The following is a 22,570-nucleotide window of genomic DNA, read 5'->3' as shown; positions in this document are numbered from 1 at the left end:
ACTTGTCTTCAATTTTATCCCTCTAATAGCCAAAAGACATGCATCCTTCTTGAAGTGAAAAGGAGAGAATTGGGTAAACTAAATATGATAACTTGAGTTATTCTTTTACAAAAATGTTTCTGAAAAGTTCCTCCTTGCTTTGTGATTTTGTACTTCTAACCCTTCATAACTCTTATAACCCTTCATAACCAGGTTTCATTGTGCACACATTTTTACAATGTATGACATTAAACATTAATTAATGATGAATTCTTTTCATTCAGTATCTTCGACCAGCTCTTCTTAAAATTAACGAAATGTGCTACCAACTGAGTTTTATGGGACTTTGTTACATTGAAAAATTCCACACCTACACCCTGCAGGAGTTCAAGGCTGTGCAAATTGTGCGACTACAGGAGGTAATAGATGTTGTCTGTCAAGTTTTAGACTCCTTTCTCAGGACCCTGTCTTTGCCGTGAGTAATTATGCACACCATCAATGTTTAGGTGACAGAGCGCCTTGATGATTTCCGAAATGAGGCAAAAGATGTGGTCAGGAGGTCATGCCGCTTCGCCTTACGTGCTGCAGGATTTATTCCTGATGACTGTGTATTCGAACCCTATGAAGGTATGAGGGGTCAAGAACTGGGAGGGTCCAGGGAGGCAGGCTTCTAAAATTCTATCTCTTCTGTATTTTCACTTTGTTTCTGGTTAAATAGCTATTCTCTTTTCACTTATTCTAAACTTCTGCTTGTATGTATAAATTGTTTGCATAAATTCTATCTATTTGTTTTCTGGGGTCCTGGGTTGTTTCTCAAATCAAAGGATTTTGTTGCTTCTGTGTTTTGGCTTTTTTTTCTTTCTTTGAATCTATATTGAAAGATGGAACTTTTACAGAAGATTTGTGCCTTATGTTGTCCTTAGATTACTTTAAGGTAAACATTGCAAATCTCGTTGAAGCTCCATTTGATTTGCCCACTTACGGAGAATCTGAAAAAATGTCGTACACAGAACAAGCCAGCAAAAGGCACCACTGCATGAGGCTCACATGGTGAGAGCATCTTATTTCTTTTGGGATAGAGTAGAGAATCTACACTTCTCAAGACGTGAAAAAGTCAACCCTGGGCTGGGGAGAAGGATCACTGGGTAAAGGCTTTGCCCTGCAAGCCTGATGGCCTGAGTTTGATTTCTAGAACCTACGGAAAACATAGATACAGCTTGCAATGCCAATACTCCAGTAAGAACACCGACTGGTGTCTTTGGGCTAACAGCTGCTGTTGAAGAAAACTGATGTGCACTTTGAGTGCTGTGTTTCAGGTGTGAGTTTCCCACAATGCATGCACCAAATCAGCATCCCACAGTACATGCACCATAAAAACCAGATTGCAAAGATCTCATGCTTTGCTTATAGACACAAGCTACATGCATTGTATGTGTAGAGTTTTTCCCTATGGTTCCCTGAAAGACTCCTATGGCCCCTTGACTGAACAAGCTGGGTGCATTATTCCTAACAAGCATCTTGTTCATCTCATAACCTGTGGGCAAGTTCGGGCCATTAGTTAGGTCGATATCCTGTATTTGAATATAATTATGATTTCAAGGGAAGAAGGTTTGAGACCAATTCCGAAGCATCTCGTGTTATAATACAATTCAAGCAAAACTCCAGGAGACATTTTGTTTTCAATTTTAAATCCTTGCCTTAGAGTTGCTATCAGGAATATGTAGTAATCACAGAAAGCTGAGGGTGTTTGCCTTTTTCTCAAGCTTCATCCGTCTGAATGACTACCTAATTCAGAACACCCTGCACGTCCTAACAGTAAACAGTGCCAGCTCACTTCTGAATTATCTCACTGACAAACTAAAGCGAACGCCCTCAGCAGAAATCATTGAGAAGTGGATTACTGAAGAGAAGGCCGAAGTCGCTGAGAAGAAGGTTTGCACAAAACCGTGTCTCCTGGTGTCTACTGAGGAGCATCTCTGTGGTTTTTGTTTTTCCTGGTATTTTCTATATTCTGGGAAAAAAGAGAAATTTCTTTTTGAATATTATATTGGTTAATATTAATTGTCAACTTGATATAACCTAGGATCATCCAGGGAGGGAGGTTTAGTGAAGAACTGTGTAAGTCAGGTTGGCCCTTGGGTGAGTCTGTATTGTTATCGGAATTATCTGGATTGTTAATTGATGAGGAAAACCTGCCCTGAGTATGGAAGCCACCATATGCTAGGCTGCACCCTGGGTGATGTAAGTAAGGATATATATATATATAATATATATATATATATATATATATATATGGAGTTAAAAGGCAAACAAGGATGCATTCTGCCTCTGTCCTTGACTGTGGCTGTGATGGAACTAGTGGCTTGAGTTCCTGCCTTGACCTCCCCTCAGGGACAGACTATAGCTTAGAACTGTAAGCCCCATCAACCCTTTCTTCCCCTGTGTTGCTTTGTGTCAGGATATTTTATGACAGCAACAGAAATTAACGAGTGCATATCTGTCACAGAATTGGTTATTATAAGGTATGGCTTCTATCAAGTATATGAACCCCATTTCTTTTTTTAAGATTTATTTATTTTATGTGTATGAATGCTCTATCTGGTATCAGATCCCACCATTGATAGTTGTGAGCCACCTGGTGGGTGCTGGGAATTGAACTCAGGACCTCTGGAAGATCAGTCAGTGTTCTTAATGGCTGAGCCATCTCTCCAGCCTTCCATTTCCTTTTTAACTTTCTTTTTGTTCTTTGTGTCTTTCCCATCATGCATCCCCATTCCATTCATCTCCCTGTCTCTTCACATCCTCCCTCTTTCCTTGCAACCGCCCCCACCAATATATGAAAATAAAATTTAAGAGAAAAAAAGGGAAAATCTCATCATGGAAGCTGTAGTGTGGCACAGTGAGTCACATAGTAAACCCTTTATCCATACATCATTACTTGCAAGTGTTCAATGCAAAGAGTCATTGGTCTGGTTCTAGGCCTTTCGTTTCTGCTACACTATCGACACTGCATTTCTATTTAAAGTTGTTTTCCAAGTTTGCTTGAGTTACATTTTTACCAAGAGATGTATTTTTATGTTGCTGTATCATCTTCCAATAGCATTGTTTTTGTTCTTCCTATGGTGTTATTCCCAGAAAGACTTTCACATGCCAAGGATCTAAACCCAGTTCGTTGTGTGAACTTGAGTCTACTCATCTGTGTATGTTTGCTCTCCTTCATAGCATCCCACTAGGTGGGGTATTTGTAACATGTGCATGTGGTCCTTCCAGGGGGCCCCACTAGTGGAGAAGCAGGAAGAAGATGAATCTCTCATCCCCATGTTCCTCACAGAACTGATTCTGACCGTGGAGTCGCTACTCTTTGAGCCTTCTTTGGATGACTTTCTGGTGCGTATTTCATTTCCTAATATTTGCAAATAAGCAACCTTTAAAATAATGGAGCAAGTTCTTGATGGTCAGCTGACTGACTGGTAAGACTGCAGTTAGTGGTATCCCCTTGCCTGGGGGTAGATCAGAGGTGTGTCAAGGCACTGCCTAGAGAGGATGACCCGGTGTGGCACAAACCTTAGACCAATGACAGCATTATTCTGAACAGAGTCTTAGACATCATGCTGTTGTAAACATCACTTTTGAAATCTTTCCAAAATCATGTTTTATCTTAGAAAATTCTCAGTCGGGTGTTGGTGGTGCACGCCTTTAATCCCAGCACTCAGAAGGCAGAGGCAGGTGGATTTCTGTGAGTTCCAGGCCAGCCTGGTCTCCAGAGCGAGTGCCAGGATAGGCTCCAAAACTACACAGAGAAACCTTGTCTCGAAAAACCGAAAAAAAAAAAAAAGAAAGAAAATTTTGCTGTTTGGTTATTCATCGACTCTTTAACAATAGTCTACAAATTTGTCAAAACAAAATAATAATCATGTTTCCTTCCACTTTTGTTTTGTGTGTTCTGGTGTACCTGCGTACCTAATCTACCATGAGGTTATATGCACTTGGGCACATTTTAAATTGGTTTCTATTATGTTCTCTGTCCATATTTCTTTCTTTCTTCCTTCCTTTTCTCCTTCCTTCCTTTCTTCCCCCCTTTCTTTCTCCTTAACATTATATCTTAAGCAGTTGTCCATTTCATTAATTACTTTGGAAACATCTTTGGGAAAGAATATAGCATTTCCATAATATACATATACCATAATTAATAAGTCTGAGCCATGATTATTTAATATTTTTGTTTTTGCTAATCATTTTCGCTATTATGAGTAATTCCACAATGAATGTCTTTGAGCATAAATCTTTGTTTCTATGTCTAATTTTTTATCAGCTTATATTTCTAGAATAGAAACCATTTTCCAAATGCCAGTAAACTTCTAGCCATCATTTAAACTTTCCCTGAAGTTTCATTTGGTTTTCCTTCTCTCATAACCCTCTACTGTTTTGTTTGTTCTTCAAATATATATCTCATCACAGTGCATTGCAAATTTTTTTGTTTTTGTTTTTGAGACAGGGTTTCACTGTGTAGCCTTGGCTGTCCTGGAACTAGCTCTGTAGACCAGGCTGACCTCAAACTCACCCACCTCTGCCTCTCAAGTGCTGGGATTAAAGATGTTCACCATCACTACCCAGAAGGAGTTATTCTTATAGATGAGGAAAATTTAAAAACCTTGTGAATCCAGTCATCTGTGCTTACATTATGCTTGTGCTGTTCTCTCTGGCAGGATGGCATTTCTGGGGCAATTAATCATTTTCAAAACACTGTGCTGTCAGTTCCTAATCTGGTGCCTGACTCATACTTCAACGCTTTCACCAGTCCGTACATTAACAAGAAGGTTGAAGAGAAGACCTGTGGCCCCGGACCAAGCCTGTCATCAGTGCTTGAGGATGACAGGAATTTTCTCACCATCATCCTGCAAATAAAGGTAGATTTGCTTTTACTAAAAACTGTTTATTATATCCCCAGTTTGTCAGAATTCGAGAAGTGCCCTTTCTTCCTGTTTTATCTTTGAATGTTGCATTTGTAGAAACTGACGGGTACCTAATCTGTAACTAGTAAAATCTGAAAATAATGTGGCTACCTTGAAGATTGTCTTGCAGGGCCAGTGAGATGCTCAGCAGGTAGAACCGAGTTTAATCCCAGGGACCCACATGATAGAAAGAGAGAACTGACTCCTGCAAGCTAACTGAAACTCTGACCTCCTTTAGTGCATGATGGCATCTGCCATCACACAAAACAAATAATAGTGTAAGAAAAACATTTTAAATATGCTGCAAAACCAAAAATAGCATTAAAAGAACTTACCATGTCAGGCTAACAGTGGCCTGCCACTAACAAATAATGGCATGTTTCTTGGGACACCTTGGGTAAAACAGAGCAGAGCAATGCATTACCAGCCATAATTCTTTTTTTTTTCCTTTTTAAAAATTTAAATTAGAAACAAGCTTGTTTTACACGTAAATCCCAGTTCCCTCTCCCTCCTCTCCTCCCCTGTCCCCCAGCGACCCCATAGCCCATCCCCTTTCTGCTCCCCAGGGGAGGTGAGGCCTTCCATGGGGGATCTTTAAAGTCTATCATATCATTTGGAGCAGGGAGGGCCTAGGCCCTTTCCAGTGTGTCTAGGCTGAGAGAGTATCCTTCTATGTGGAATGGGCTCCCAAAGTCCATTCCTGTACTAGGGATAAATATTGATCTACTGCCAGAGGACCCATAGACACCCACATTCAGTGTGTCCTGATCAGTCCTGGTTTCCCAGCTATCAGTCTGGGGTCCATGAGGCCCCCTTTGTTCAGGTCAGCTGTTTCTGTGGGTTTCACCAGCCTGGTCTTGACCCCTTTGCTCATTACTCCTCCCTCTCTGTGACTGGATTCCAGGAGTTCAGTTCAGTGTTTAGCTGTGGGTGTTTGCTTCTGCTTCCATCAGCTACTGGATGAAGGTTCTAGGATGGCATATAAGGTAGTCATCAATCTCATTATCGGGGAAAGGCATTTAAGGTAGCCTCTCCACTATTGCTTAGATTGTTAGTTGGGATCATCCTTGTAGATCTCTGGAAATTTCCCTAGTGCCAGATTTCTCTTTAAACCTATAATGGCTCCCTCTATTATGGTATCTCTTTTCTTGCTCTCCTCTATTTTCCTGATCCCTCATGTCCTCCTCTCCCCTCCTCTTCTCCCCTTCTCTTTCTCCTAACTCTCCCTCCCCTCCCTCTATGCTGACGATTAGCTCAGGAGATCTTGTTCCTTTCCCCTTCTCCCGGGGACCATGCATGTCTCTCTTAGGGTCCTCTGGCAGTGTGGATTGTAGGCCAGCCATAATTCTAATTGAAGTCATCTTTTTTAAGTCATGTGTGTGTGTGTGTGTGTGTGTGTGTGTGTGTGTGTGTTTAAAACAATGTGATTATTTGAGGCCTATTAGAGATTAACTGTAAAGACTTCTTTTCATCACCCTTAAATGCTGGTGCTTCTTACACACTTATTTATTTTTTGTATGGGTGTGGGTGGATGTGCATGCAAACAGAGTAGGCATGGAAGTTAGAAGACAACTTGTAGGGCTGGTCCTGAAGGCTGAACTCAGGTTATCAGACTTGGTGGCCAGTGCCTCCCCTTCCTGAGCATCTTCCCAACTCAGCTGCTAACTAGAGCATACTTGGAGACTTTGAAAATAATATTCCATACTAAATACTTTAAATGTCTCAGTTTCAGAAAAATTTTAGATCTATTTGTTTTTTGTTATGGTTTGTTTTGTTTTTTAGGCAGGGTCTGTCTATGTAGACCTGGCTGTCTTGAGCTTGCCATCTAGACCAAGCTGACCTCAAACTCACAGAAATTCTCTTGCCTCAGCCTCTGCTTGGATTAAAGACGTGTGCCACTATACCCAGCTTAGATTGATTTACTTTATATGTGTGAGTGTTTTGCCTGTATGTATGTCTATGTTTGACATAACTTTGTGAGTGTATATAAGCCTAAAGCAAAGACAGAGATAATGATGAGAGTACCACACAATCTAGGTCTGTTCTGATAAAGTAGATAATGATGTGGCTTTACATAGCAAAGAGAACAGAGACAGTAAAATGGAAGGAGAAGGGCATAGCTAAAAATTAAGTGATTAGTAAAATAAAAAGATCAAATAATTAGATTCATAAACAGGTGCCTAAACAACACAGAAATAACCAGAAAACATTTTTAACTATGACCAAGTTGAGATGACTATATCAGCAATGAGACCCCAGGGACTCAGGGTGTAGTTAAACACACAACTGATTTAACACAGTGAAGCAAAAGGCAACAGCATGATATAAAGTCCAGGGGAACCGAGCACAAGCCCCCAGGGCAGTCTCCCCATAGAGGCACACAGAAGCAGCACTCAATCCCTTCCGCAGCCAGCAGCGAGGACCCCTGAAACAGCGTCTAGAGGATGCTGCTTAGCTTTTCAGACTCAGGTTCCTACTGAGTCTCACCACGAAGGCATGCATGCTCAGCCTAGCATGGGCTAAAATGCTAGACTCCCCCAAGGGAGAGCAGATGTTCAGCATAAACTGCGTGGTTTCCTGAATTATTCATATATGAGCAGCACTTTCCAGAGAAGTGATGAGGGAGCTCTTTCTGAAACCCAGGTTTTCTAATATTGAGCAAAGGCCATCTTTGCCGGCAGACCTTTCCGTGGACAGCAGTGTCTGGCCTACTCCGTTAACCCCAAAGCCAGACAGAGGAGTAGTTAAGTCAAGAAGCACTAATGGAACAAAAAAGTTAGCTCTTTTAAAACCCACTATTTGTGATGAAATATAAATGTATGTGTCAGGAGACTCTTTCATGAGACTAAGAGGCAGACTAAAGCACAAATGGAACATAAATAAAAATAATGTGAATAAAATACCTTAACATACCATTCTCATCATAAGGAAGACCAAACAGAAAAGAGATAAGAATAGAGCAGACCTAACCAACACAATTAGAATGAGAAGAAATGATCATTAAAACAAACAAAAGCCTTTATAAGCTCTGAGGTTACTGTATAGATGTTGATCAAAATGAATTTGAATACGTAGGGGTGTCGTGTTTACCATAACAAGCCACACATAGAAACCTTGCCATAGAGAATGTTGAACCTTACAAAAAGCACTAGGCCCCAGTGACTTCATAGGGGAATTTTATCAGATCTCCAAAGACCATTACTGTTGCATGAGTTCTAATTAGGTCTTAATAATAAAAACCCGGAGTCATCTATAGGGGTAAACGCTGAATAATCAGAGAGACAAAGGAGCAAGCCACAGCCACACCTTACCTTGCCAACTTCCCAGACCAAAAGAGACCAAGCTCCTGTCTCCTCCCTGCCTTATCAATTTCTCTCTCTACCCAGCCATATCATTTCCCGTTTCCTCCTCCCAGGTGCTGGGATTAAAGGTGTGTGCCACCAGTGCCTGACCTCTAAGGTTAACTAGTGACTAGCTCTGTACTCTGATCTCCAGACAAGTTTGTTTGCACAAACAAAACACGTTGTCCTCTCAATCCCTCCCCTACCCCTCCCTTAAGACCTTTTCCTCCATTTTCATGGTTCCTTTTAGTTTATGACCCCTCACATACGTCACATATATATATATATATATATGCACACATAAGAAGTTAAGTCTAGTTTCTGCAAGAGAGAGAAACAAATAGTATTTGTTTTTCTGAGTCTGTCTTATTGAGAGTGGGGAGGATACATGAGCTGTGAAAGCAGGAGGAGGGACTATTGGGGAAAGAGGGGAATTAGTAAAGATGGGGAACAAGAAATGTCAGGGGGGATAAAATGGAGTATAATGGCACATGTGTCTGACACATGTAATAAAACTCATTACTTCGTATGAAACAATTTCTAAGGACAAGTATTCACAATATGTTGTTCTAGAATATAAGAAATGCTTAGAGCAAAAAAGCCTCCACTCAGAATAACAAAAAGAGGTAACATAAATAATAATAACCAATAGGAAATATTAAAAACACATGTATGAATGTAGAAAACGTTGAAGATTTTGTGGAAGACACAAACTACAATTGAAAGAGTATTCTCAGTTGGGATAGCTCAATATAATTAGAAAATCCTTTGACCCAAAGAGGTGGGCAAGTATATAATCAATCTGGTAAGTTAAAATCTGAAAAGAAAAAGGCTTTGAAAGATAGTATACTCAGTATTAAATATAAATAATACTCTAGCATTAAAGGGCCTCATGAATAGATATCAGATTGATAGACTAAAACAGGAAGTCAGAAAATAAATGCCAATATACAGGGAATTATTAAATGCAAAGAACAAACAGAAGTCACTGAAGCACATACAGACTCTTCATTCAATGGGGCTGTGACCATGGGCTAGCCATGTGAACCGTTAGGCCTGTATCCTACGTTATACACACTAACACATGAGTCAGCTAAAACAGTTAAAGTATGGAAGTAGAAGGGACTGTTTAGGAAGAGAAAAGGGGAATGTTGGGGGCAAAGTAAATGATTTATGTGTATAAAAATATAACTGCCATCATTTTGTATTATGAACATATTTTAATAAAACTCACTAGAAAATGAATTCAAGAAATCTAATGTGCCTCAGAGTAACTGGTTTATATTAATATATCATTCATTTGAAAATTGCTAAGATTGGTTTTTAACTCTTTTTACCAAAAAAATAGAGAAAACTCATGTTTATTAGCCCTTAGCCCATTTAGCAAATATGTAACACATATACATATTAAAACATATTTCATACCACAAATATCTGCAATTTTATAAAATTTAAAAACAAAATATTCTTTAATACACACAAAAGGATATGTTAATCAGGTATATAAAAGTAAAATAATATTATGTAAGTGAGTCAATTCTTGTATAATGTCATTCATAAGAAAAGATCACTTAATTATGATTCAAAATACAGATGCATTTAGGGATGGAGAGACGGCTCAGCGGTTAAGAGCACTTGCTGTCCTTTCAAAGGATTGGAGTTCAGTTCCAAGCACCCATATATATGGTGACTCAAAATCATCTCTAACTACAGTTCCAGAAGATCCTACATGCTTCTGAAGACACCCACAGAGACACACAATTAAAAATAACTATTTAAAAAAACCCAGACACACTAATAGAACAAAGTGATAAACTTGATGGTACAATTTTTTTCCAAATTTTTAATTTAAATTAGAAGCAAGATTGTTTTACATGGCAATCCCAGTTCCCTCTCCCTCTCCTCCTCCACTGCCCATCCCCAATTAACACCCTGTCTATCCCACACCCTTTCTGCTCCCCAGGAAGGGTGAGGCCTTCGATGGGGGATCTTCAGAGTCTGTCATATCCTTTGGGATAGGGCCTAGGCCCTCCCCCTTGTGTCTAGGCTGAGGGAGTATCCCTCTACATGGAATGGGCTCCCAAAGTCCATTTCTATGGTAGGGATAAGTACTGATCTACTACAAGAGGCCCCATAGGTTTCCGAGGCCTTCTCACTGACACCCACGTTCATGGGGTCTTGATCAGTCCTATGCTGGTTTCCTAGCAATCAGTCTGGGGTCCATGAGCAACCCCTTGTTTAGGTCAGCTGTTTCTGTGGGTTTCACCAGCCTGGTCTTGACCCCTTTGCTCATCACTCCTCCTCCTCTGCAACTGGATTCCAGTTCAGTTCAGTGTTTAGCTGTGGGTATCTGCTTCTGCTTCCATCAGCTGCTGGATGAAGGCTCTAGGATGGCGTATAAGACATCAATCTCATTATCAGGGGAGGGCATTTAAAGTAGCCTCTCCACTATTGCTTGGATTGTTAGTTGGTGTCATCCGTGTAGATCTCTGGACATTTCCCTAGTGCCAGATTTCTCTTTAAACCTATAATGGCTCCCTCTAATATGCTATCTCTTTTCTTGCTCTCCTCTATTCTTCCCCTGACTCAATCTTCCTGCACCCTCATGACCTCCTCCCCTTCTCATTCTCCTAGCTCCCTCTCCCCCTCCCCATGCTCCCAATTTGCTCAGGAGATCTTGTCCCTTTCCCTTTCTCTGGGGGGGGGGGCATGTCTCTCTTAGGGTCCTCCTTGTTTACTAGCTTCTCTGGCAGTGTGGATTTGCAGGGTGGTAATCCTTTGCTCTATGTCTAAAATCCATATATGAGTGAATACATACCATCTTTGTCTTTTTGTGACTGGATTACCTCGCTCAGAATGGTTTCTTCTGGTTCCATCCATTTGCCGGCGAATTTCAAGATTCCATTTTTTGTTTTTTGTTTTTTTGTTTTGTTTTCCGCTGAGTAGTACTCCATTGTGTAAATGAGCCACATTTTCTCTATCAATTCTTCAGTTGAGGGGCATCTTGGCTGCTTCCAGTTTGTGGCTATTACAAATAGTGCTTCTATGAACATAGTTGAACAGATGTCCTTGTTGTAGGAATGTGCTCCTTTTGGGTATATGCCTAAGAGTGAAATTGCTGGATCTTGTGGTAGACTGATTCTCATTTTCCTGAGGAATCGCCATACTGATTTCCAAAGTGGCTGTACAAGTTGGCACTCCCACCAGCAGTGGAGAATTGTTCCGATTTCTCCACATTCTCTCCAGCATAAACTGTCACTGGTGTTTTTGATTTTAGCCATTCTGACAGGTGTAAGATGGTATCTCAGAGTTGTTTTAATTTGCATTTCCCTGATGGCTAAGGATGTTGAGCACTTAAGTGTCTTTCAGCCATTTTAGATTCCTCTATTGAGAAATCTCTATTTAATTCTTTACCTCACTTTTTAATTTGATTATTGGGTGTTTTGGAAACTAGCTTCTTGAGTTCTTTGTAAATTTTGGAGACCAACCCTCTTTTGGATGTGGGGTTGGTGAATATCTTTTCCCATTCTGTAGGCTGCCGTTTTGTCTTGTTGACTGTGTCCTTTGCCTTACAGAAGCTTCATAGATGCAAGGTCTGAAATCTCACCAAATAAAAGTACATTTTCAATCTAGGAGAATCTATTCACATCATCTGTTCCAGATTTATTCATTTATTTATTTATTTATTTTTATTTATTTATTTATTGAGACAGGGTTTCTCTGTGTGGCTTTGGAGCCTATTCTGGAACTAGTTTTTGTAGACCAGGCTGGTCTCAAACTCACAGAGATTTCGCCTTCCCGAGTGCCGGGATCAAAAGTGTGGGCCACTACTGCCCAGCTCTGTCCCAGCTTCTTAGTGCTTTCTTAATGGTTTCTCCCAGTGCAAAGAAACTTTGCACTGGGAAAAAGGGAAGAGACTATAGCCAGGAGGGGAAAAAAATGGTCGAAGTGTAAGGCATTTTACCAAAAGATATCAACAAACCAGTGATAGTATACATCACCCATCAGCTGAATGAAAATTCAAAGAACACTGACATAGCATTTTTCAACTAATATGTTCGTAAAATTTTAAAATGTCTTAAAACATTCCATGGGCTCACCTGTGGGGAACAGATATCCCTCATTTAACTGTGGGAATGCAGAGAATAAAAGAGAATTTGCATTATGTGAAATAAAACGGTATGTGCATTTTCCTTTTGACTCAACAATGCCACCTTTAAAGACATAGCCTGACAACACATAATAAGTGATAGAAAAGGGCGTACCCATGAGGTTACTTTTACTGTCTTGCATCCAATTGTATTGGAAGCTACCAAAACAGCCATGCATGGGAGAGTGGCTAAGCTATGTACATTCACAGGGAAGAAGGTTAAGTAGTCAACACAAGATTTTGGGAAGACAGCTGTTATCTATATGGAGTGACTTCCAAGATGCATTGTTAGGTAAGCAAGGCAAGGGACAATGCGTTTCTGTCATCTGTCCCTTTTATGTCATATAAGCCAGAAGCTAAGGAAACCAGCTCTGCATTGGAGGCCCTGGAACTGGTTTGGAAAGGGTGAGGGTGATGAGTATGGAGGGAAAACAATAGGGAGAGAAACTCTTCTGAGTATATGTTTTAATATAGTTCTAAAACAAGCCAGCATTGGAGTGTGGAGCCCTGAAATAAAATACAAACAAAAAACAAATGAACTCAAATTAATTTCAAATGAGCAACATAAACACACTGAAGAATAGGGAGATGGGACTAAGCAAGTACATTATTATTATAATTATTGTTATTATTATTATTATTAGCAAGGATTAAAACTCAGGGCCTCACATAAACCTTGAGCACAGCAGTTTGGCTCCATAACCTTATGGAAAAAACAAGTGCAGAGCTCCAGTTGTGAGTTTGATTTTGGCAGTGGAATCAGAGTATAGGCAATCCCAGACTGTTTTCTATGTGTTCTGCCATTGTGCAAACAAGTAAAAACATTTAATAGGCAGTTAGGTTTCTATTGCTGTAATGAAACTTGGGGGTGGGGGGAGTGGCAGAGAGGCTGGAGAGGTGGCTCAGAGGTTAAGAGCACTGACTGCTCTTCCAGAGATCCTGAGCTCAATTCCCAGCAACCACATGGTTGCTCACAGCCATCTATAATGAGATCTGGTGCCCTCTTCTGGTGTGCAGGCATATATGGAGGCAGAATGTTGTATACATAATAATTAATAAATAAATCTCTCTTTTTTTTAAGAAAAAAAAAGCAACTTGAGGAAGAAAGGGTTTGTTTCAGCTCACAGTTCTAGTCAGGGCAGGAACTGAAGTAGAGACCATAGACCATGAAGAAGTGCTGCTTACTAGCTTCTTCCTCATGGCTTACTTACCAGACTTTGGTATCCAACCCAGGAACACCTGCCCAGGGGTGCACTGCCCCCAGTGGGCTGGACACCTCATGTGTCAAATAAGAAAATGCCCTGTAGATTTGCACATAGGCAATCTGATGGGAGTGATCCCTCAATTAAGGTTCCCTCTTCCCAGATAACACTAGCTTGTGTCACATTGACAAAAAAAAAAAAAAAAAAAAAAAAAAAAAAAAAAAAACTAACCTGCACAACATCGAAGAGGTTATTTATCTCCAGAGAATTAACAAATGGAGAGAAAGGCCAGACTGAACTGAGTGGTGTTGCTTTGAGACTGCAGTCATGAACTCATGTTTTTTAATTGACTGATAGAAAAACAGAGAATTGAGATGTAGTGTGTGTGTGTGTGTGTGTGTGTGTGTTTAGTCCTGTCAGGTTGAATTCTACTTAAGAAAAATTGCCTTGGGAGCTGGAAAGATGGCTCAGAAGTTAAAACACACTGATCTTGCAGAGGATTTCCAGACACACACCAGGCAGGTCCTGCTTCAGAGGATCAGATGCCTCTGGCTTCCGTGGGCATCTGCATTCATGTGCACATACTACCACACACACACATAACTAAATATGATAATAAAGAAAGGAAAACTGTCTTGTTCATCTTCTACCACTTAGGAAACTATTTATGCAGCCTTCAATTCTGCAAACTTGTATGCATCGACATTTGAAAAGTTTCAGATATTCTTCAAGGAAAACGAGAGTCTTGATCTGCAGGCACTGAAGCAGCAAGAGCCTGGTGAGTTTCCATCTGTCCTCACTAAGCACATTTGACAGAGATAACAAGATGTGTCTTCTTCCGGGTTTCTGTTCAGTGGTGTTCAGTGACAGAACTGGCCATCTGAAATAGCTGACCTGACAAAAGGCAGGAATTTATTCGTGTCTAGCCTTGTCCATGGAATCACCCATTTCCTTTCCTCTCACTCCATATCTGTGTGGGTACTGTGGGAGGCAGTTCGTCAGTTCCTCTGTGGCCTATCTATTGAGGTTGCTGTGGTTACCAGGGCTTCAAGACCTGTGGGTGTTACAAGGAGTTGAAAGGGATCCCTGCCATTCCTGTCAGGTGAGTCTTAAGAGAGCCTTTGTGTCTTGGGAATTCAGGTTGTCTTTTTCTTCTGGTACCACACAGAGACCTGGTGGGAATGATTAACGGCTCTTAGTGATGAATTCAGGCCTGGAATATTGTGCAAGAGCAGGCAGTGTGTGTGCTTCTTACCTGCCTTAGCTTTCAAAACTCAGAAGAAGACTCCTTTTGTCGATCACTGCTAGATCGCTAATGATGTCAAATGGGGTCCCACTTTAGAAAACAAAACAATTAGGCAAGTTTGTTAGGCAAGCCCACCACACTGGGCTACAGAGTGAGATGCTGCTTCAAAAACCAAAACAATAGTAATAATGATGATGTTGATGAAGATGATGATGATGATGATGATTCAAGAATATGTAGGCTTTCATTGATTCTAATGGATTAAAAAAGGGGGAAATGAGGCAGGAAGATTATCAAGATACAGCCTTGACATACACTGAATACAATTTGCCCATTTCCACTGCCCCTTGGCCATGCTGCCCACAGTGGGGTTTTGGGAGGGGTCGTTTGTTTGTTTGGGGGTTTTTCATTGTTTTTTGTACTGAAATGAGCCTGCATCAGATTCTATGGCACAGCATCATGGTGGCAATGACATCATAGAGCCTGGCACTTGAACACAAAGTAGGGCTACTTCAAACAACCAGTTTAATCAATGAAATCTTAAAAGGTAGGTTTTCGAAGACACCAGAAGGTGTACGATGCTGAAAGACAAGCCTATGGCTGTAGAATTACATATGCATTAGAAAGAAAGGGTTTTTTATCAATAGCATAATAAAAATATATTGAAGCCAGGTATGATGGCACATGCTTAAAATCCTAATATTTAGGAGGCTGAGGCAGGAAGTTCGTGAGTTCTAGGCCAGCCAAGGTGTCTTATTTAGGGTTTTCTATTGCTGTGAAGAGACACCATGGCCACAGCAATTCTCATAAAGAAAATATTTAGTTGAGGTGTCTCACTTATAGCTTCAGAAGCTCAGTCCATCTTCATCATGACAGGGAGCATGGCGGTCTGTAGGCAGATGTGGTGTTGTAGTTGAGAGTGCTACATCTTGACCAGAAGGCCGCAGGAAGTTGACTGACAGGCTATCACACTGAGTGGAGCTTGAGCAAAAGAGACGTCAAAGCCTGCCCCACCTATAACACATGACACACTTCCTATAACAAGGGCATACCTCCTAATAGTGCCACTCCCTTTGGGGGCCATTTTCTTTCAAACACCACAGTGGACTTCAGAGTGAGACACTGCTTCAAAAACCAAAGCAACACCACCAACAACAATAATAACAATAATCAAGAATATTTATGCTTTCATTGATTCTAGTAGATTATAAAAGGGGGAAATAGAGGCAGGAAGATTATGGAAATACAGCCTCGACACATACAGGGTACAAACTGATGATTGCCTGAACCATGACTCAAGGAGCAGAAATGGTAGAGGATATTGGAAGGAGGAATGAAAATAACTTCAGCTATATTTGAGCTCTTGTGTTTCAAAGTTCTGTTGTGAACAGCCTTGAAATATTTTACCATCAGAGACCATGTAGGAGAACTCTTAGATTAAGCATAACTTCAAAACAACCTTGTCCACCGTAGGCTAGATCCTCTAATACCTCAGGTGCTCTAAGTGCAGTTTCAAAGCACTACAACAAAGTGAATATCACAAAAAGTGAGCAGAGACTCTTTTGTTTCCTGAAGCATGCAACATTCATGTTACACTACATTGTAGTCTATTAAGTGTGTGGTAGCATTGTTTTAAAAAAAGTAGATATGCCTTTATTTAAAAACACCTTATTGTATCGGTGGAGTTTTCAGCCACAAATAGGACATCTTCATCAGACTCCCTTCTCCAAAGGTTCAGGGACCATGGCAGATAGGGTTCAGAAAGAGGTCAGGGGGACTGGAGCAAAACAATATCTTTTGAATATACGCAACCTCTGCATTCATGAACTTAGCAGTTGTGGTTACCTATACAAGACCCATACAAGATCAATCCAGTCTACATTCCAGCATGGATGGGGAAGGTGCTCAAAATCCTTAAATCTAACTGAGGAACTATTGGTAGCTGATGGCTGCTAGGGGAGGAAGAATCAGTTTTCTTCAAACGTGTGGCCCTGGTGAGTCAACTAAGTTGCAGTGGATGACTCCATATCCAGGAGTAAATGGGCCTCACACATTGGAGTCAGTGCATTATTTTTAAAAAGTAGGGGGGACACAAAGTGAAGAGGAGTGGGAGCAGAGATACAGGGTGTGAATGTATGAAGAGTAGGATGGTGACTATGGTCAAAATACATTGTATGAAATTCTCAAAGACTTACTAAAATATTTATGTTTAAAATAAATAATTAAAAATGTTAGAAACTACAACCATAAAGTCTCACCAGCTTGACAGATCAAATATGAGCTGAATGAGGACATCAACAGTTGACATACCAAAAGAGGCCATGAATTTGGAAGAGATCAAAGAGGAGTATATAGGAGAATTTGGAAGGAGAAAAGGAAAGGTTGGGATTATATGTGTTGCAATCTCAACACTAAAAGAAATAATAAAAAAAAAAAACCATGTTGCTAAAAATGGCAACAGACCTTCAATTTGTTAGAAACATGGTGTCTATGAAGTGTGAAAGTAAAGCATAAGAGGTGTGCCCAAAGTTAATCTCATTCTTTTATCTCTTAAGAGCCCAAAGACGTGATGTTGATATTGTAAAATAGTGGGGTTTTTATTATGAGAAAAGGGTATTGTTAAGCATTATGAATTAACACTTTAGGGTTATACAAAGCATTCTAAGTATGGCTAATAGCATAAATGCATACATAAATGTATTAGAGTTTTCCTTATGTATATTCATTGTAATGATAGCATGTTACATAAAGACTTTTCAAACCAGTAAACACTGGACAATGAGAATATATCTCCACCAGACTCCACCCTTCCATTGCCCCCTCCCCCATCTAACCTTCTGCTCCATATCACTACTTTCTTGTCCCTCTGGACAAATTCATTTCTACTTCCATGTTACATACACACATACAACTATGAATCTATATAAAATCAATGGCCACATAAGACAAAATACTTGTTTTTCAGATTGGCTTAATTTGCTTAATATGATGACCTGTAGTCATTCTCCTGAAAGTGATATAACTTCATTCTTTACAGATGAAAAGACTCCATTGTGTATATCAATCACATTTTCTTTATTCATTTCCACTGCCATACATCTAGGTTGTTTCCATAACTTAGCTATTATGGGTAAAGTAGTGCTGCAGTAATGCTGATGTACATACAAGTGTCTGTCTCGGTGGTATGCTGCTCTGGAGTCCTTCAGATAAACACCCAGCAGTGGCACAGCTGGGTCAAATGATAAATGTATTTAACTTGGTGATGGCTTCCCTTGAGGCGGGGCTAGTTTACATTCTCACCAGCAGGAAATAAGGGTTCCCATTTTATCCACACCCTTGCAGCATGTCTACAGTTTGTTACTTAATGACTGCCCTTCAGGCTGGGGTGGTTTTTATACTGTAGTGTCCCGCGCGCGCGCTCTGTATTTCTCGCCAGCAAGAAATACACGCAGGACACTCGGATCCTTCTGCAGACAAGCTTTAATGCATCTTGAGAGTGAAAGAGCATAAGCTTCCCAGAGCGGAGACACTAAACCAAGAAAACCATCCCTTATAAAGGCTGACCAGCCGCCTGGGACGTGTTACCCTATGAATGGCTTCAGCTCCTCAGGCCAAAATGAGCCACGGGATAGGCAGAGATCAAAGGAATGGAGATTACCCAGCGCCTGTGAAGTAATTTACATCTTGGTGTCTTCAGGCACCTATTATTGTAATGGAGGATGCAGGAACCGGCTTCCTACATATCCCCCTTTTTTATTAATTAATGAAAAGGCTTTATATTATTACAAGCAAATAGGTCACCCATATGTTGAGGGATAGAGGTAGAGGTTGTACCTTCCCAAAATCAAACATTAAGACTGTGTACGGGAGTCACCATCAGGCTGTTAGCTTGACCTGAAGTACTCTCGACCTGTCCTCTGCCGTTTTTCTGGGAAAGGGAAGTCTCGGGGCAGGTAACCCTTATGCAGGTCAACGTACCTCCCAGAGAAGCCTGCATAATAGGCAACTCTGTGCGATGCCTTTGCTCAGCATCCCTCTTTGGGCTGCCCAGACCAGACACTCTACCCTGTGCAATGAGCCTAGGCTCCGGGTGTGCAAGAGCTGTCTGGCCGGCGGCCTATTGCTAAAGCATAGTTAGCCAAAATATAAGCGCTTGGGCGGTCTCTTGGTTTGAGCCCTGGAGCTTACATGCCAGTCAAAAGTAACAGCAATCCGCAAGCGGCTGCATCAAACAATTTCACCCCCACCCCTTTTCTCACAGACCAGCCAAAAATAACAGCAATCCGCAAACGGCTGCATCAAACAATCACCCCCACCCCTTTTCTCACAGACCAGCCAAAAATAACAGCAATCCGCAAACGGCTGCATCAAACAATCACCCCCACCCCTTTTCTCACAGACCAGCCAAAAATAACAGCAATCCGCAAACGGCTGCATCACACCCCCACCCCTTAAGCAGTGACAATCTCTCCGCCAAGGGCAGGAGTTAATCTGGATAACAATAGCGGCTCTCAATTCCCGGGGAGAGGGTGGAGTTTCGACTTTTGAAGGTCTGAAGGGGCTCTTCGGGTGAGTCTTTCTGGGATCCACAGGGGATTTTCTTCATCCTGTGAGAAAACACAATATCGCTCCCCTGGATCTTATGAGAATAGGATCCGGGCTTCTCTAAAGATCAGTTAAGATATCTTTTTATTTTACCATTTTCTTTTGGCCTTTTAGGTTTTGAGGTGAGACGCTTGGCCCGAGCGTCAATGTTTATGAGGCTTTAAAGCCCCAGGCATTCCAGGCCTTTAAGAAGTGTTGAATAGTAGGCATGGCCTTTTCCCCTATCAAAGACTGGGAAAGCCATCTGTAATTTTCTCCGCTCCTCTGATGGTAAAAAGGAGTCGGTACCAAATAGTGGGGGTGCTGATGGAAGCACACCCGCTGGCATTTTTGGCAGCCGATATCTATCGGGGTGGTATCGTGCTGCTTCTTTCTCTAGCTCTGCTTCCTTGCTAGAGTCTAAAATCTCAGAGTCTGAGCTGCTCAGCTCCAAGGCTTCCAGTTTCGTTGCAGGGCAGAGGCTAGGTTTCGAGTCCTCATCTCTCCTAAATTTACCGGGGTGTGACCGGCCATTCCCCATTCTCTCTCCCTCCTTCTCTGTCTCTCCCTCATCCAGCTGAGCTGTTCCTTCCAAAACCCCATCTCTTGAGCTTTTAGCGTCATTAGAGCTATCAAGATTTAAAGCTTTCATCTAACAAATTATTCACTCCCTTGTCAGTAGACATTCCAGGAGGTCCTTTTTTCTTATTTGTTGCTGTACACACTCCCTTGTCAGTAGACATCCCGGGAGGTCCTTTTTTCTTATATTTTATTGTTAGGCGCGCCCCATCTCTCACCACATTCGGTTTCTGATATGTAATTCTGGACTTCTTTAAGATTGCTACAACAGTGAGAAAGGTCAGAATAGCTCCTAGTAAAAGCATAGAAGCCTCTATATTAACCTCCCACAATAGCAACATTCCCAAGCCAAAGTCCAGAAAAAAAAACATACCTCTCCGAATTTACCATCCTGCAGTTCTGAATCCGCCTCGTTAGAGGGGTCCCGCGGTGCCAGAGATGTTCATATGTTCCCGGGTTTCGGCACCATATGTCCCGCGCGCTATATGTTCTCGCCAGCAAGAAATCATACACGGGACACTCGGATCCTTCTGCAGACAAGCTTTAATGCATCTTGAGAGTGAAAGAGCATAAGCTTCCCAGAGCGGAGACACTAAACCAAGAAAACCATCCCTTATAAAGGCTGACCAGCCGCCTGGGACGTGTTACCCTATGAATGGCTTCAGCTCCTCAGGCCAAAATGAGCCACGGGATAGGCAGAGATCAAAGGAATGGAGATTACCCAGCGCCTGTGAAGTAATTTACATCTTGGTGTCTTCAGGCACCTATTATTGTAATGGAGGATGCAGGAACCGGCTTCCTACACTGTAGGCTGCTCAAAAAAAAAAAAAAACTAGTATGAAAGATTCTACCATTTATGTATCTTGTTTTCCATAGATGTCAAATTCTTCAGTACCCAGCTGGAAAAATATCATAAGCAGCACAAGGACTCCGTAGCCCTGAGACCCACCCGAAATGTAGGCCTGCTGCTTATTGACACCAAGCAGCTGAAAGAGAAATTAATCCCATCGCCATTGCGGTGCTTGGAGGTAACTATCAGCTGGGAAATGACTCACTTCCGGTGCCTCCTCTTACTATCATTTTAATTATGGTGTCTTAAAATATTTCACACATTAAAAAGAAATATATTGATTTTGTTATTACAAATGTTGAAATTACCATAAGAATATTGGTGATCCCTGATTTGCATATGTGTGTGTGTGTGTGTGTGTGTGTGTGTGTGTGAGTGTGTGTGTGTTTGTGTACACATGTGCACTGTGGCATGTGTGTGTGTATGGGTGCAAGACCAGACAACAACCTCACCTGTCATTCTTCAGACACCATCCACCTTATTTCTTGAGACAGGGTCTCTAGAATTCAACAAGTAAGCTAGATTGCTATGAGTGACTTCTAGGAATCCACCCATCCCTACCTTCCCAGCCTTGACATTTTTAAGCGGGTTCTAGGGATCAAACTCAGAACCTTGTGATTGCACAGCAAACACTTTGCTGACTATCTCTGGAGCCCCATCCTTAATTTGTAGGAAAAGGCCTATATTCTTTCTGTTGCAGACATTGTCAGCTTTTAGGTGCCATGGGAAGGAGATTGCAGGCTTCAATTCCCCACTTCTATTTTCTTGGAACATTTCAAAACTTCCTGAGAAAAGACACCACTAGTAGCTCAGTGTGCCAGTGGGACCGTTGCTCAGCTAGAATACTGAGATCAAGTTTATGGGATTGTTTCCTCACCTAACTCTTCGAAAGCATTCAGAATAACTCACACAACCAACATAGTTATTTCCTTTAGATGCAGCACATGGTTGTGTATTCTCAAATGCCTCCCAGAGGACAATGGAAAAGCACAACTGGAGAACTCCATGGCTCATCAGCCTGATTGTTGTTCTGTACATAGTTAAATCAGAACAAGTAAAGTCAACGTGTTTATGCACCGCCTGTGACTTCTTGCCCAGCTATGAGGACAGAATTGAGTGTTTGTGACAGATATTGTACACCCTGGCAAGTCTGACATATTTATTGTGTGACCCTTAAGGAAAATCTTTGCTGACTCTAGGTATACATGATAGAAGACAATAAAAAAGACTGGCAACTTGAATCCTAATTTCTGTTGTGGCATTGTATGTATGATAGAGAGCTTTCTTCTGGTGTGTTGCCTCTTTGTGTCAAAGAAAGAAAGGAAGAAAGAAAGAAAGAAAGAAAGAAAGAAAGAAAGAAAGAAAGAAAGAGGAAAGAAAGAAAAGAGAGAAAGAGGAAAGAAAGAAAAGAGAGAAAGGAATAGAAGGAAGGAAGGAAGGAAGGAAGGAAGGAAGGAAGGAAGGAAGGGAGAAAGAAAGAGGAAGAGAGAGGAAAAGGGAAGGAAGGAAGAAATGGAGAGGAAGGAAGGAATGGAGGCTGGAGAGATGGTTCAGTGGTTAGGAACACTGGCTGCTCTCCCATATTACCTGAGTTTGCTTCCAGTACCCACATGGCAGCTCACAACCATCCATTCAGATGCTTTCTTCTGGCCTCCAAGGGCACCAGCCATATACATGCTGCACATAA

The 22,570-nt window shown here is 41.3% G+C and overlaps 1 protein-coding gene across 1 annotated transcript in view; it reads left to right on the top strand.

The window, feature by feature from the left end:
• Window positions 1-22,570, top strand: part of Dnah6 (dynein axonemal heavy chain 6) — a 192,975-nt gene that overhangs the window by 17,355 nt on the left and 153,050 nt on the right. The window contains exons 6-13 of the mRNA XM_027429458.2: window positions 264-398; window positions 486-606; window positions 903-1,029; window positions 1,743-1,911; window positions 3,250-3,366; window positions 4,686-4,886; window positions 14,282-14,402; window positions 20,910-21,061. Of these exons, the coding sequence (XP_027285259.1) occupies window positions 264-398; window positions 486-606; window positions 903-1,029; window positions 1,743-1,911; window positions 3,250-3,366; window positions 4,686-4,886; window positions 14,282-14,402; window positions 20,910-21,061 (1,143 nt within the window). The remainder of the gene's footprint in view (window positions 1-263; window positions 399-485; window positions 607-902; window positions 1,030-1,742; window positions 1,912-3,249; window positions 3,367-4,685; window positions 4,887-14,281; window positions 14,403-20,909; window positions 21,062-22,570) is intronic.

This window comes from Cricetulus griseus, chromosome 8 (assembly GCF_003668045.3).
Source record: "Cricetulus griseus strain 17A/GY chromosome 8, alternate assembly CriGri-PICRH-1.0, whole genome shotgun sequence".
In the NCBI taxonomy this organism is placed as follows: Eukaryota; Metazoa; Chordata; class Mammalia; order Rodentia; family Cricetidae; genus Cricetulus; species Cricetulus griseus.
This window is presented reverse-complemented; position numbering and strand designations above follow the sequence as displayed.